General features: G+C 39.7%; 1 protein-coding gene across 5 annotated transcripts in view; it reads right to left on the bottom strand.

Moving 5' to 3' along the window:
• The window catches only part of AHI1 (Abelson helper integration site 1), a 197,158-nt gene that overhangs the window by 134,031 nt on the left and 46,148 nt on the right, over positions 1–16,979 (bottom strand). For all 5 annotated transcript variants that reach the window (XM_050949466.1, XM_050949471.1, XM_050949469.1 and 2 more), the window contains 3 exons: positions 12,471–12,601; positions 11,002–11,142; positions 4,344–4,546 (listed from right to left, as the gene is read on the bottom strand). In XM_050949466.1, coding sequence (XP_050805423.1) covers positions 4,344–4,546; positions 11,002–11,142; positions 12,471–12,601 — 475 coding nt within the window. The remainder of the gene's footprint in view (positions 1–4,343; positions 4,547–11,001; positions 11,143–12,470; positions 12,602–16,979) is intronic.

The following is a 16,979-nucleotide window of genomic DNA, read 5'->3' as shown; positions in this document are numbered from 1 at the left end:
CAGAGATTCCACTCCTTCTGCCTATACTGTTACTGAAATATCCACAAGACTCACACTGCTTTTACAAAGTTTTGATCATTTGGTGTATATTCATCTTGAGATTTTCTATTTCCACATGGAAACCTATAATAGCTGTTACGGGAACCTCTACTGTTCTGATCTGAATTCAAAGCCAAAGTTGTTATGCAAGGTATTCCAGGATGTACTAAATGAGAGAAGGCCTTGAGGGGAGGGTGTGGAGGGAGATCCTCAGAAAATTGGCAAAGGAGCTATGACAATTTACACAAGCTGAGGATCTGCCTCGCAGTCGTTAATGCAGACAAAAAGGACAAGTGGCCAGCTTCTTCTACTTGATCACTTAGATCAATGGTTTTCAACCTGTGGACCCTAGGAGTCCGCAGACTTTGTTTATGGGGTCCACAAAAGGTTGTCATTACCATAGTACAGTGGTCCACGGACCCTGGGAATCTGCAGACTATGTGGAAGATTTCCAAAGGGGGCCGCACCTCCATTTAAAATTTTTTTAGGGGTCTGCAAATGAAAAAAAGTTGAAAACCACTGACTTAGATATTATCAGTATCATGTTTCACCAGTGCTTCAAATTTTTGTTCAAAAGGCTACGTACTCTTTCAGAGGCTTAGTGGCACAAGTTCTGTAAATTTTGGATTTTGTTTTGCTTTGTTTTGTTTTTTACCAGTAGGGAGGTATTTTACATCTCAAATATATTCTATACAGGGATAATATGAAGGATTTTCCAAAATCAGATTTTGTACTCATATAGAATAATATGCTAATTCATAGCATTATAAGTGATTAGAAGTCACCTGAAGTAAAAAGCTCCTAGTTTCTCTCATACTAAAGATTCTCTGAGGTAAGATTATGCTGGAATACCACAAAAACCACAACAGTTTTTACAGTTTGTACAAATGAGAGAACTCTTAATTTTAAATCCTAACCTTCTGTTGTCGCTGCTCTTAAAAGCCTTCAAACCTGTACTGGTTGCAAGTTTCCAATAAATGAAAATTTTCAGTTATCATTTTAACAATGTTTTTCAATAAAAATTAAAAAAAATATTGAGAAAACTGCATTAAAAATTGACATAAAAAAGAAAAAGGAGGGGGCAATATTGCTCAGGAGTATTTTGGCACCAGAGGTATCTCAGCCAATACATAGCTGACTCCAGCACTAAGGAAGAAAAATGGACTTGTAACAAATGCTATAAAATACTAGACTTTTCTTACTTCTAAAATGATAGAAATGAAGTTAATAGTTTAATTCTGGATATTTTAAAAAGTGTCACTTCACAGACCCAAGGTAATAGTAGGAAATCTCCTCCTCACAACCACATTATGAGAAATACTACATGATCTTCTGATTATGAAAAAGCTAAACTGGTATTTTTGCCGCTAGAGGACAGTGGGAATTTTATTATATAAATAAAGAAATCCAATACAAAGGATTTTTTAGTGACTTGCTATGTTAGGCGAACACTTAGGCCACGTCTACACTACCCGCCGGATCGGCGGGTAGTAATCAATCTATCGGGGATCAATTTATCGGGTCTTATCTAGATGGAATAAATCGATCCCCGAATCGACACCTGTACTCCACCTCAGCAGGAGAAGTAAGCGGAGTTGACGGGGGAGCCATGGTAGTCTCCCTGCCGCCGTGAGGATGGCCAGGTAAGTCGAACTAAGAAACTTCGACTTCAGCTACACGAATAGCATAGCTGAAGTTGTGTATCTTAGATCGATCCCCCTCTCCCCCCCCCAGTGTAGACCAGCCCTCCGGCATTAAATGTTTTGTCAATGAAATCTACTTTGAACTGAGATAATATAAATTATCAACATTAATCCTCTGAAGCACAGATAAATAGTAAGTGCTGCCAAGATTTACTACAGTGTATATCAATCCTATTTCTCTGAGAGGCAGAGGCCAACCATCAACACTTGATTCACAAAGAAAATTCCGGTGTCTCTTTTAAGCTTAAGAGAATATACAGTAACTCATTTTACTAAATATAACCTGGCTTGATCTAGTACTAGTGCTGTGCACTCCTAAAGCTGAGACCAAGATTGAGTTCTGGGCTCTCATTTTCTGGGCTAACAAAGGATAGGAATGCTTCCAAGGCTGCATGCTTTGCCATGGGGAAAAGGGGAGAAAAGGAAGCTTCTTGCTTTATCCACTAATATCCGCCTCCTGACAGGAGAGAAGCAAGATGGACTGGGTACACAGAGAGCAGCACAGAAGGTAGCGACCACAACATGACTGAAAACGATTCTTCAGAGCTCATGCAGAAGATATTCCAGGAATGGAGAAGAAACATAAAGGAATAAAAAGGATATATGCTTATATATTAGGGGTTGGCAACCTTTCAGAAGTGCTGTGCCGAGTCTCCATTTATTCACTCTAATTTAAGGTTTCATGTGCCAGTAATACATTTAAAAGCAGCAAAGAGTCCTATGGCACCTTATAGACTAACAGACATATTGGAGCATGAGCTTTCGTGGGTGAATACCCACTTCGTCGGATGCATGCATTCACCCACGAAAGCTCATGCTCCAATACATCTGTTAGTCTATAAGGTGCCATAGGACTCTACGCTGCTTTCACAGATCCAGACTAACATGGCTACCCTTCTGATACTTAATACATTTAAATGTTTTTAGACGGTCTCTTTCTATAAGTCTATAATATATAACTAAACTATTGTTGTATGTAAATTAAATAAGGTTTTTAAAGTGTTTAAGAAGCTTCATTTAAAATTAAGTTAAAATGCAGAGCCCCCCTGGTGGCCAGGACTCCGGCAGTGTGAGTGTCACTGAAAATCAGCTTGTGTGCCGCCTTTGGCATGCATGTCATAAGTTGCCTATCCCTGTTATATATAATCAGATCAACACTGAGCCCAAGTGGTTAATTTTTTCAATATAGATGCCTGATGTGCACAGGCAAAATGCAGGTGTGTGCAAGTTATGTATGAAAAGCTCACTGATGTATGAAAACTGGGTAGTTTGTGTATGCATCTGCAAAAGTTGTAGATGCAATTCAGACATATGGTAAAAATTTAGCCTTTAATGCATACATAAACTAGATTATCAGGATACAGATGGACTTAATCACATTTAATGATATTGATTTAAAGAATAAGGTTTAATGATAGGAAACATCCAACCATAATTATTTTAACTTCTTTTCACTCAAGTAAACACGATCTTATGTGTAAATATATAATTGAACAAGTTTCTTCAATTTAATGATTACTAAAAGAAAAAGCAAGTGAGGTAATAGTAAATTTTCTATAACAAGTAATTATTTTAAAATTTAAGTGATAGTGATGCCAAACTGGCAAATGCATCTTAATTAAAAAATGAAACCTTCATAAAAACTATTTCATAATTACATGAATATTTCTGACTTAGTATTAGTCATGTGAGTTTACAGTCTTGAAAGATACAGCATAACTATGTAACTTGTCAGAGACATAGTGTAAACATTTGTCATTTTTAAGTAATGCCAACAATTTTAATTATGTGTGTTCATTCAAGACTTGCAAAGTTCTTTTCTTGATTCTGATACAAGGATGCCATTCGCTTTTGGGAGAGACATATAGTGGCTGTATAATTTGTTTTTTTGCCTCCAATTACATCAGAATATTTACATATCAGTAGAAATTTGTTTTTCAGATTTAATTATTGATCTCTGATTAACCATAGTTGAGTACAACTGTGTCATACATATGTATCTAGGCAAAGTATTAGACTAAAATTTGAAGGCACTGTTACCCTATACAAGGTTAGGTATTGTGTGTTCTGTATCAAGCACACAAGAATTTCCTCTAATTAATATTAATATTCCTTGTGTAACTTAGAGACAGGACTATTTCTTGCTATACTTTAAGTGGAAATATTATTATTATTACTGAGGTTAGGAAAGGATTTTCTGGAGGCACTGTACATCTTAGACATGATTAGCTGAATTGTGAATGCCACCAAATTGTATCTTCTAAAAAGCAAAAATATGATGAAGATGGATCCTTTAAAAACAAACAAACAGTCAGGATATGTAGATATGTAATTCACATTAATGCTAATGGGTGTTGCCAAAAGAACTTCTGGTCACTGATGGGTGGTTAAAAAAAGAGATACTAAAAATAACTTCTATTTACATGATCTAGTCTCTGAAAAGACACAATAAGTGCATTGACAATAATGGGACTCAAAAGGAGAATAGATCTACAAACAATGTACAAATGTTTTGTAATATGTGCTTGTGCTATATAGAATATAGGCACTGTATGAGAGGACTTTACAATTTGCTTGGAAATATAAATAAATTTGACATACCATAACAGAGTCAAGTTTCTGCTTCACTTTCTGCATTCTCATAGATACTCTTGCAACACGGACAAACTGATCTGCTGGAGACACTGTTGAATCTTTCTGTGCAGAAATATGAGAAGAATTGCTAAGAATTTGTGGCCCTCTGGGTGTTGTTGATGTGAGTGACCCATTGAGATCTTTTACTATTTCAGCCTCCTGCTGTGCAACTGCAGAAATAATCAACATTAACATTTTAGGTCAAGTCTTAGTAGTTCCATGAAACAAACCCCACTGAGTTCATAGGTCATATTAAATCTAAGACTTTGCTGAACAAGATAAAGATAAATTATACACAAAAACCCTACATTAAAAGAAAAAGTTATTTAGGTTACATAGTTGAGTTAACAAAGGCCAGTTTTACAATTGCGTAGGCCAGTGTTTCCCAAACTGGGGTTGCCGCTTGCGTAGGGAAAGCCCTTGGTGGGCCGGGCCAGTTTGTTTACCTGTCCCGTCCGCAGGTCCGGCCGATCGCAGCTCCCACTGGCCACGGTTCACCGCTGCAGGCCAATGGGAGCTGCTAGAAGCAGCAGCCAGAAAATCCCTTGGCCCGTGCCACTTCCAGCAGCTCCCATTGGCTCAGAGCAGTGAACCGCAGCCAGTGGGAGCCGCAATCAGCTGGACCTGCGGACAGGGCAGGTAAACAAACTGGCCTGGCCCGCCAGGGGCTTTCCCTAGACAAGCGGCGACCCCAGTTTGAGAAACACTGGCCTAGGCAACCTTAATTCTGTCCTTTGGTGCATGCAATGAGGCAGAGATCTTGTGGCAAAAGAATAGTATGTGATTATTGCCATTAAAGACTATATCATAATGCATACAACAAGAGTGCAAAACTGAAGTTGCATGGGCAACTACAAATCTCTCTTGACTTTGAAATCTAAATGACTTGTTATCTTAGGGTTGTTTGTATGTAATTTAGGGGTTTTGTATTTTTAAAGGAATACAATAAAACTAAATCTCATTATGTCTCACTATGTAACAAACCCTATATCACATATCACTTATCGGGGCTGAAACCTGAACTTTCACTACTTGACAGACTTATCACTTGAGCTACAGGTCTAATTACAGTAGCTGTTAAAAGGAGTAGGTTGTTCTCCCAAGGAAGGGAGAAGCATTGATGACCTGATGGCATCATGAGCTGGGTCCAAGAGAAGCTTGCCCAACTTAGCACTCTCTTACACTCCCTACACCTGATATGCTGGGGGTTGTTGTCCAACATGGTACTCCTAGAAAGGTGGACAGATTGCCAGGGCAATGTGCTGGATCCCTGGGATAATCAAAGGAGGGTGACCCCAGCCAGAGTCTCTCACCACCCCATTTCTACAGCTGCTCTGGGAGCTCCGTGGTGTTCCCACTAACAATCTGCTACTGCTGCTTTACCAGCGTGTTGGCCGAGTTCTTTAGAAAATTAAGGTTCAGTTATTTTGGTATGCTGTGAAAGTTCTTCTGAGGAACATAAGCAAAAAAAAGGAAGTAACAACTTTAAACAGTTTGCAACTCAGCAAAACCCAAATGGGATTCCATGGAACAAAGAAAAGGGACTTTTCTAGCTTGAGGGCTTTTTCCCTGCCAAATTTCGAAGTCCTTCTGCAAACACTGGAGATGTTCGGAGCTTCCCAAAAAAGAAACATAAGAATCTTTAACAATGGAAAGTGTTAAGCACCCTAAATATAGGGATCACTACCAGCTCTCTCTAGAAATACAAGGCAACAGTGCATAAAACATATGAACAAGAAAAGAGTAAATTACATAAAACTCTTGGCAAAACAATTTAAAAGTTAGGTGCAGTATTCTGAACATGACAATACTATGGCTGTGATGAATCTACAATTTAAGTTCAGTTAGTGTAGGAATATAATGAATAGTGCAGTATTAGTATTCAGTTACCAAAACACAAAGAATTCAGCTGGCTATTGTTATGTATGCCTGCTCTGGTTCCACTGAATCTCTATCAAAATTTATGATAAAGATGCTAACAAGAAAGACAAATGTAAATTTAAGAGAAAATCCCCTCATGCCATGCTTAAGAATGCAAAAGACTCTGGCCCTACGTGCCAGGTTCCTCACTGCCATCCTTTCCCAGTGCTGGAGTACAACTTCTGTAGGTCTGACTCCCTTCTGCCATTCTTATCTCTCTCTCACACACACTCAGACACACGAACACGCACTCTCTCTGCTGGTCCATCTCCCTCCTGCCACATCATCCCTGTTCAAGGATCTCCAAAAATAGCAACTTCTCTGTTGATTCCAGAATTCCCTCTTTCTCCCTCTCCCCACACACGTCTGATTTCCTCCCACTATTGGTATTCACCATCCTCTAATACTGAGCTGATTCATCACAACACTTAGTCAGCAGTAGTTTTCTCTTGATAAAATTATTAGTAAAATATGACCTTAATAAGGCTGTCCTACACAAGTCAAAAAAGTAAGTGACTGGCATTGAATTCAAGCGAATCATACATTTTCTAACTTCCGATTCTTTTATTTGTAAATATTTTTTTTTTTACACAAATAAAATAGATTACAACTGATTAACGTAACTGCAAGTAGCTATAGGGAAGAATACTGTTATTTCAAATGGGAAGAGGGGGATAAAATTTATTCAAATAAACCCAAGTTGAGATAAAGGAAAGATTATGTACTAGTAATTAATTCATGTCTAGGAAACTGCCAAGATACATGAAAAAGTGTTTTCAGAAATGGGTTTGGATAAACAAGGGCTCTACTGCAGATCATTTATATTTTGAAAAGGTCAATTTTCCATACAATTAAGGAAAAGTAAAATTGAAAACACCAAGTACATTTGGAAACACAAACTAAAGGATAAAGTATGATGACTAAATTAAAATGCAGGGTTCTACTTTAGTTGCGGTTAGTAACTTGCTGGGTCCAGTCCAGCAGGTGCTCAAGGAGGTGACCAAGTGGTACCTCTTGGTTAACTTGGACTGAAGATCCTGAGTTTGTAATTCAGTTACTTCTTTCTGTCACTAGACGCTGCTATTTCTTTCTCTTTGTAGCCTCACTGCTTCTTCTACTAACGTCGCCTGGAGGTTTTCCAGCCCAGTGGCGCCGAGCTCATTTAGAGAATTGTCTTTGAGAAAAATTTCTAAAGTTGACAACTGAACACATTTAGGCACAGGAGATATCCTGCAGGAGCAGGCCTAGTCATGCAGAGTGAGATATTCAGCGAAACAGCTTAGGGGCTGGGAACCTCAGGTTTTGGGAAAAGGCTTTTGGCAATATACATTGCAGGGTCATTAGGGTCCAATTAGACAATCATGTGGGCTAGCTGCCAGGTACTAGCGTTAACTGGTATTAACTTGATAAAAGCTGAGCCCAGTTGCCTTTTAACCACACACGACTTCTACAGTTTTTAGATTGCTGCATCAGGAAGACAAATGATTTCAGCACTCCTTATTTAAAATTTGCTCATTGTAAATATTAAAGGGTATTTTTAAACCAGCTGATCTAAGCCAAATTATGGAATGATAGGAATCTTAAAAATGGTACCAGTGACTAAAATTAATATTACTGCATGATTAACTCCTTAATACCAATGCACTAAAACTGTCTTCAGAAAGCAAAGTAAATATTTTTAACCAAAAAGGAACAAAAAGTTAGTAGCAGAATATGTCAGAACATATCCGTGTCCATACCCTACATATTATTGTAATAATCTTTATGCAACATGTGCCTTGTGAGGTATTCTCTGAAAACTCATAATTTGCTGGTCATTACTGTTCTGAGAAAATGTGTTTGGCAACATTGTATGTGAAGTTATACGATCCACTGCATGCTGTTCTTCATGTTCCAAACTGAGGTTGGCAAACAGGTCTGGCTCAGACAAAGAAATATGTGCTACTTAATTTGCATTTAAGTAGTAAACAGAGTCATCAAGCAGGAAGAAAAAAAAAAGAAGCTCCAACACATTAGGAAAAAGCAGCAGGGAACATCCTTCCCTATAGACTGTCTCCTGAATCTCAGTTAGAAATGTTTTCAGGAGAGGGGCTAACACTATAAAAAGGAAAGACAAACATTCCTCCTCTCCTTCTCTCTCTGTCCTTTGATTCACTGCACCAGAAGGGAAAAGGAAGCAGTCACTAAACTGTAAAAGGGGTCTTAACCTAAGAAGTTTGGTCAGTAAGACTGCTTAGTGCATGTGCTTTGAATTTAACATAGCTTGTTAAGTTAGGCAACAGTTGCATTTCATCTTTATTTTCCCTGCAACCATTTCTGACTTTTATGCCTCATTACTTGTATTCAATTAAAATCTTTCTCTTTGTAGTTTATAAACTTGTTTCATTGTTTATCTAATCCAGTGTGTTTACATTGAAGTGTCTGTGAAACTACATTTGGGGGTAACAAGGTGTATGCATATTATTTCTATTAAAGCAATAACAGATCTTATATAAACCTGTATTGTCCAGGACACATATTCCTAGGGGGAAATCTAAAACTGTGGATGTGTTGGGTCATCCTGCAGTATAATCAAGGCTGGTAAGAGCGAAGGTGTAGCTGGCTGCAGCACATACACAGACATAGCTGGCAGTGACTTGCATGCTGGAAGCTTTTTGTGAGCAGACTGTAGGCTATAGCAGCAAAGAATTTTAAAGGGCACCCCAGGTTTGAGGGCAGAGGTGACCTGGCTATTCAGTCTGGATTGTACCCTGGTATGTCACAGAGATTATGCCCAAAAGACCGCAACCTATGTAATGGCTCACTGATGAGAAAAGATCAGTGACTTTGTTAAAACAACAGACAACTTTAACTACCAATATAATCTCGGTGTGATCCTGTTTCATTGTTCAAGACTCAACCATGTTTTCCATTAAATAGAAAAATGAATTTCCATGAGGTACACAGTTAAACAGCTATGAAACCTGTCCAATTCAAGAATGTAATTTTGTTTAGTGATTTCAAATAGCTAATTTTCTTCACCTTTATTAATATAATTTATATGCATATTAACAAATATTTATGTTGCTATAACGCAAATTAGTTCTTAGCTTTAATTTGACATGATAGAATATGGATTACTTGCAGGAAATAATAGTTTTTGTTTCTTTGTATAGACAAAGCAGAGTGCTTTCCAGAACTGTGATGGGCCCCAATTTAGGAAAACATCCCTGTTGAAGAAAATACTAAAGCACATGCTTAAGTGTTCTCCTGAACAAGGACAGATTGGAGAACATGCTTAAGTGTTTTCCTGAACCAGGCCTACAATTAATTTTCAATAAAAGAGACAATTATCTGTGGTTCTCTAGTCAGCTACACAGAATAGATTTATTAGTCGACTAAAAGTTAACATTCAATATTGACCATAAATTTTTTCAATGTAATCAGTTCAGTAAAATCATGTGTCAGTACAGTAGATGGAGGATTTGAACCATAATATAAAGTGAGTAAGTGTGTTGCAGGTTCTTCTTAATTATTCACTCTATATTATCAAGATAGCAACTAAATGGAAAATTTAGTATTTTGTGTCAACAATTCATCTTTATCAGCACAAAATGCAATTATTACTTTACAGCAGACGTAAACGGAAAAAAAGTAAATATATATCTGCATAATATATTATATATACACACCTTTGTCATATCTGCCGTTCTAGATGAAACATGACAATTGAAACAATATCCTCAGCAAAGAAAACAGTGATGCTACTGAATAGTAACCAACAAAATTTAAATATCAAGAAACCTACCAGTTTAAAAGACTAATTAAGTATACAATTAACTATATGCTAGTGATAGCCAGGGATCTCATTTTCTGTGTTAAAAATCTGAATATTGTCCAATGAAAACCCATACAAATCCATGTTTTTCTGCAATTAAAATGAAATGCTGAACTTTTAGCTTCCCTAGCCACAATAGGGAGTCCCACTGCTAGGGCTGGCCACCCAAACCTCGCCATCCAGGGCTGACAGCCCCGGTTTGCTTAATATAGTGAGCTGTAAAACAGAGGCTTGGATAAACATAGTTCTACTGTATATGTTTTTATTTTTTCACAAAATGTAAAAATTCAAAGATTCTCTGTAAAAACACAAAGTTTCATGGTTTTCCAAATTTCACGGTTTTCCAAAACAAACAGATTTCTAGGATCCCTGATGATAACACACTTGCTATGGAATTCCACTGCAGATGTGAGTTTGCCTCAAGTGAGCCTAGATTTTCCTCATCAACGAAAACATTTGTATACAGCTTTTAAAAATTATTTTATATACCATCAATCATAAAGCATATATTAAGGTTTTCCTTAAACTATGTGTATTTTGAGAAAAAGTAAGTTTGCCTGTCTCCATAATCCAGCCCAAGATTGACATAGGGTTCTAACGATTGACATGACATCACTAGCACAGCATAGGTTGCTGAGGGTAGGACCTGGAGAGGGAAGTGATGACAAGTCAGGAATTCAGACATGCAACATCATGACAGAAAGGTAAATTTGAGGCTAATTCAGTATTGATCTTAAACTGGTTTAGAGATTTCAGCACAATTCTTGCATGGCAGATTTTGATTTTTTGTTCTGTTTGTTTTTAAAAAAGAACCTTTGCAAGTCACTTCTAAAAAGCTAAACAAACAGCTACCAAGATTCTTATGCACTGAGAAATGCTCTACAGTACCTTTGTAATCATAAATGTACACAAGTATTGGCTGATTTTGACCAAAGGCACAAAATGACACCATGTGTTCATGTGGATGAAAGGCGACATCTCGAACTGGAAATGTGAAGGAGAGGTCAGAATACATGGCTACTTGATCACCTATGAAAGGAAAAACAGAGTTCTTAATTTGTACTATCATAAAAATTTGACATAATAATGTTGCAACTTTTTATAATATCCACTCATCTCTCTATATTATATTTATGTTACCAAAATCTTAGAGAAGAGGATTTCAACCTTTGTATTTTAAACTAACTGATAACTTGGAAAGCACTATCCACTTAAAAAATATTAAATGGCACATAACAATAATATGTGTTTGTATCTTTCTGGGAAAATGCTTGTTATGTTAGTCACAGGCTTCAGTCATACTGACCAATGGGAATGGAAGTTTTGCACACCATTTCATAAAAGTTTTGGCCCTGATCCTGAACTCAATGGAACAACTTATGTCTATAAAGTTAAAGACATGCATAAATCTTTTTAGGCTCAGGGCTTTTATTTACAAATTCTCTCTCTTCTTACATTCCACCTATTTTTGATAGGTACTGGGAAAGTCGTGCAATGATGTGCAGGTAGTTTTGAACCCTGGCTGAAGATGCCTTCAAAAAAATCTTCAGAACAGACCGGCCTGCCTAAATGCCAGTTTTTAAATGTTTAATGTTTTGAAGATCTACGTTGTAATTTAATATAAAAGAACAAAGCAAAAAGTCAACAAAACCAAACTTTTGTTACTAACCACTACATTTAATTTCCTCTCTGGTACACACAGTACAATAAGGTTAATTTAGACAAGAAATTCTCTAACTTTTATTTGTACTTTGCTTGCGCTTTGTCCAGCAGGGTTTTTTTGTATTTTAGTGGTTATTTGGGAATTATCCAGTTCTGAGGGCAATTTATGAGGAAGCCTAGTATTCCTACATCCACGGGGCTATGTATACTGATCATTCACTTATCAGAGGTCTTCAATCAGTCAATCGTGCAAGTAAAATAAACAGCTCTTAATAACAGCCTGATCCAAAGCCCAGACATTAACAGAAAGACACTCATTGATTTCAATGGGCTTTGGAACAGGGTCTTAATCTGAATACACAAATACTTGGTATCATGTGGAAAGGACAACTGAACAAAAAGACCAAATTAGAAGTGTTTAATTACTACTAGAAATCTGAGATACTATCTGTGATTGAGATTTATTCCCGTATGAATATAGTTTTTAACTCAGAGCATAACTAACAACAGATATAGAAGGTGGACCTTACGTTTATAGACTTAAGGACATCAGCCTAAATTTTTATTTTGCACCAAAGTTATTAAATGAAAAAGAAAAAGGGTTTGTTTGGTTTTTGTTTGTTTGTTTTTTAAAGAAGGCTCTTCCAGACAGCTTGACAACCTGGCCTAATATTGTAAAATAATTGATTGGTTACCTGTTTCTGGATTCCAAACATATGCTATACCATCTTCACTTCCAGAAAAAAGAAATGACCCACATGGTGTTAAGGTACTGTGAATCTTCTCTCTATAGTTTGTGGCACCTATATATTTCTTTGTAGCCAAGCTAAAAATAAAGAAGAGTCTGAGTTTGGCAATTACTTTCATAACAGACAAAAATCTCCCATACCTCACATATGAATTTTCTGCTGAATAAATAATACTAGCTCAATATCTTGTATCTAAAGTAGGCATCAGTGCACTGCACACTTATCCCCTGCATGTCCCATGTTCTCCCTCAAACCCTTCCCTTTCCTGGCTTTCATAATGGCACTTTTATCTCTGATAATACAGAGAAATACTTAAGCTCATAACTTTGGAAATGGCAAAGGAATACCCAGGTCTGCACAGTGGGTACAAAAGCTGTCTTTGCATTTCCTTAATTCTGGGCTGATTTGCTGGGCCAAGGGGGTTGGACTGGAAACAAAAAGTGGTGGTACTTTTCCCACCTCTGTCAACAAAATAAGCTCTATCCATGAAAATTGCCAAAATGAGGTGCCCCTTATAGTAGGATGTATAGATATTCAAAATATGATTGTGCAGCTCTCAGAGCTCAGCTCCCCGTTCCCTCGGTGAGGCTCAAATATGCCATGGGGATTTGCTGAATTCCTTGGACATGGCTCCTTCTTGACTCAGGGAGGGGTGGTATTCTGAAACGTCGCCCATGTATGGAACCAAAAATAGATTGTTTTTAAAAAATGGTATCACCATAGCACCTAGGAGTCCTAGTCATGGGCCAAGACCTCACTGTGCTAGGGGCTGTATGAATAAAGAACCAAAAGCAGGTCCTTAGCTCCAAGGAGATTACAATAGAAAGCCATGCCTACAAAATAAACTTTGGTCGATTAAAGTTATATTGGCACACAGTCATCAGAGTTTGCATATCGCTTCAGCACGTGCATACTTGGCTACTTGAGTCGGCACTGCACATACTCAGCAGGAATGCCTGTGTTGATGCAAAGTATAATCTACTTCAGGTAGGTATCCCAGTGTGCTACACACTGCGGTCTGCTTTTGGGAAATTTTCACAATGTGTTATGAGGTAGAAATTACTCACTCAGGGATCTCTGGGAGCTAGAAGTCAAGTTCTCAGCATGCAACTTACTCCATTCCATAATGCCATCCATATTCCATAATTTTCACATCTTTAAAAAAAAGATCCCACAAATCCAGGTGGCACTTTTCAGTGTCTGCCACCTCTAACTGAAACACGGAGCCACAGAACTCTACACTATTCCCATGAATGCTGAAAATACAGAACATGTGATCCTCTGGTATTTTCAGACCCACAGAAAGTACCGCAACAACGGGGGATATAACAGTTTCTTCTAGGACAGATTGCTGTGAGACATAGTGAGAACCAATTCAAGGTTGTTGATGGCATTCATGGAGCACCAGCTGACAGTGGAGCACCGTTTCTGGACTCAAGAAATGAGCACTGATTGGTGGGACTGCAACATAGGCAGGTTTGGGACAAAGAGTAGTGGCTGCAGAGCTTCTGAATGCAGAAGACTACATTCCTGGATCTGTGTGCTGATTTTGCCTCAGCCCTCCAGCACATGGAAACCAGATTGAGATCTGCACTGACAGCTGAAAAGCAAATGATGATCACATTCTAGAAGACTGCAAGACCAAATGGCGGCCAGTCAGTGTGCCAGTCAGTTCTGGAGTTGGACAATCCATGGTGGAAGTCATCATGCAAGTGTGCAGGGCCATTAATGGTCTCCTGCAATGGTGCAGGGAAAAGCAGCCATGGAGTTCTCCAAGGATTGAAACAGGTGAGGAGTCTGGGATTTTTGGACTTGGGGGGTCAACTGGTATCTGCAGCATTTAGGTGTCATGCCTGAAAAGACACATTATGTCCTGATGCATTTCTCTCTTCTTATCCTGAGGAGCTTCTATCCTGTTTTCTCTTTCCCTTTCCATGCTGTCAGTCATCCTGGCCCTGCCAACCCTTTGTTCATGGTCCAATGAAGCACTGGTTAGTAGAATTTTGCTGAACATGTCTTCTCTAATCCTCTTCTTTATCAGAGTCAGGTATTCTATGGGTGTGGAGGGGGCATCCCTCAAGGCTGTCATGCCTGAAGCTGCTGATAACAGAGAGATGTACGATTGGGATTTACAGTTACAATGGAAAGAGAAAATTAAGCTTAAAATTTCCTTCCCTTAGTCCCATAAACACTTTTAATAAGAAATGCTTATTGACACTTCAGCTATGGAGCACCTCAACATAGCACTGCACTCCCCTCAGCCATGGTAAGTATGGCCCACTGAGACGAGTGAAGAGAAGAATTTTCTGCTGCATGAAGCAATAAAATTTCAGTCCCTATTCCATGGGTACAAGTATAGTGAAATGGCACTGAATCTTGGCACTATTTTTCATAGGTGGTGGTGCTTTTAGCTGATATCTCACTTGGGAAGGAAATTAAGACACAGAAAACACAGCTGCTACTGGCATCCCAAAGCCACACAGGCTTGTATACTGCTAGCCTGTTTCTTGCTACAGTGCCAGCCAAACTCACTGAGGAATGGAATGGGAAAATGTCCTATTTCAGAGGAAGAAATAAGACAGCCATTCCTAATCTTCAGAAGAGTATTGCAGAGTATCTCCATGAAAGTTTCATCAAGATCTCTCAGGAGGATAAAAGGAACATCCCTCTATAAATAAACAAAGTGCTCTGCACAGCCCATCCTCCTCCTAACCCAATAAGAGAATAAAAAGCACATGAGAACTCTGCCTCTGTTTGTTGTACCTTTACCTTTTTTTGTATGAATGAAACAGTGAAGGGTTGATATCTGTGTCTTTAAATTTAAAGATTGTAAGGAAAAATGCATACACACTGACCCCAACGCCCCTTCCCCTTCATCAAACTCATCCATGCTTCTCAGGCAGGATTGGCCAGAGTTTTGAACAGGTTATGGCTTGCAGCATGGCTGCAGCCCTCTACCGCATCTCGCTGCTCACGGCAGGGTTCTCTGTCTCAGGGTCCTCCAAGCTATCCATGGAGATCTGCAGGGTGCTGGTGGGTTCTCTGCCAAGAATGGCATGAAGCTCATTGTCTCACCGGGTCTGTAGTGCATCACCAGATCTATTGTTGGCTTCCCTGGTCTTGTGGTATCCTTGGCAAAGTTCCTTGGCTTTCCCATGGCACTGATGTTGATCCCTGTCATAACCCTTTGCCTGCATGCCCCATAAAATCTGTTTGTAGATCTTCATGTTTCTATGTCTGGTCCCTAGCTGTGTCTCCACAGTCTCTTCTTCCCACAGGCCTAAGAGAAACAATGCTTCTCTGTCTACTCCAAGCAGAAGAATGACTAGTGTGTGGAGCCAGCATAGTCCACTGGGCAGTTGCACACAACAGGGATGAGCTACTACGTGTGCTCACCGAGGTTGGCAACCAGGAAAAGACGTTTTTAAAAACACATGTGAGTTTTAAAGGGGTAGAGTGGCTTCCAGTCTCTGTGATCCCGAGAGCAGTGGAGTTCACAATGGTAACCAGATCAGTCACTGTTGCAGAGATAGGAGCATTGTCGAATAGCTGCTGGAGGACTGTTAGGGTTGACACAGGTCACACTGGGTCTACACTTGCACTGTGTTGGCCTCAGCAGGTCGACCAGGGCTCCATGCCATTCAGCAAAATGGTTTTACTGCATTGCTCTAACAGTTTGCTTATGTTGGCTAGAGACAAAATTTAACTGTAGACCAAAGGTGAGCAAACTACAGCCCATGGGCTGAATTGTCCTGCCTGGCCCTTGAGCTCCCGGCCAGGGAGGATATCCCTAGCCCCTTCACTGCTGTCCCCCCTCCCCCGCAGCCATGCCACAGCACGAGCAGCCCTCTGGGCAGCAGGGCTGCGCACTCCTGCAGGGCAGCACAGAATCTTGTCTGGCTCTGGCTGGGCGGCGCAGCGGACAGACTTGCTGCTCTAAGTGCCATGGTAAGGGGGTCAGGGGGTTGGATAAGGGGCAGGGGGTCCCGGGGTTGGGGACCAGGGGGCAGTTGGATGGGGCAGAGATTCTGGGGGTGGGAGGCAGGGGTTAGATAAGTGTGGGAGTCCCCGGGGGCCTGCCAGGGGGGGGTGGTGTGGATAGGGGTCAGGACAGTTAGGGGACAGGGAGCGGGGGGGGGGGTTGGATAGGTAGTGGGGTCCCTGGCGGCAGTTAGGGGTGGGGGGGTCCTGGGAGGAGGTGGTTAAGAGAAGCAGAGGGGTTGGATGAGTCGGTGGTTCTGAGGGGGGCAGTCACTAGGCTGTTTGAGGAGGCACAGCATTCCCTACCTGGCCCTCCATACAGTTTTGCAACCCCAATGTGGCCCTCGGGCCAAAAAGTTTGCCCACCCCTGGTTTAGACACACAAATTGGTTGACACAAGGTGATTTACATCAACCTAATGTTCTGGCGTCGACCAGGCCAATGCGTACAATGAGAGACCGATGACTAGACTGA

Source organism: Gopherus flavomarginatus, chromosome 4 (assembly GCF_025201925.1).
Source record: "Gopherus flavomarginatus isolate rGopFla2 chromosome 4, rGopFla2.mat.asm, whole genome shotgun sequence".
Taxonomy (NCBI): Eukaryota; Metazoa; Chordata; order Testudines; family Testudinidae; genus Gopherus; species Gopherus flavomarginatus.
Note: the sequence above shows the minus strand (reverse complement) of the source record. Positions and strands in the feature narration are given on the sequence as shown.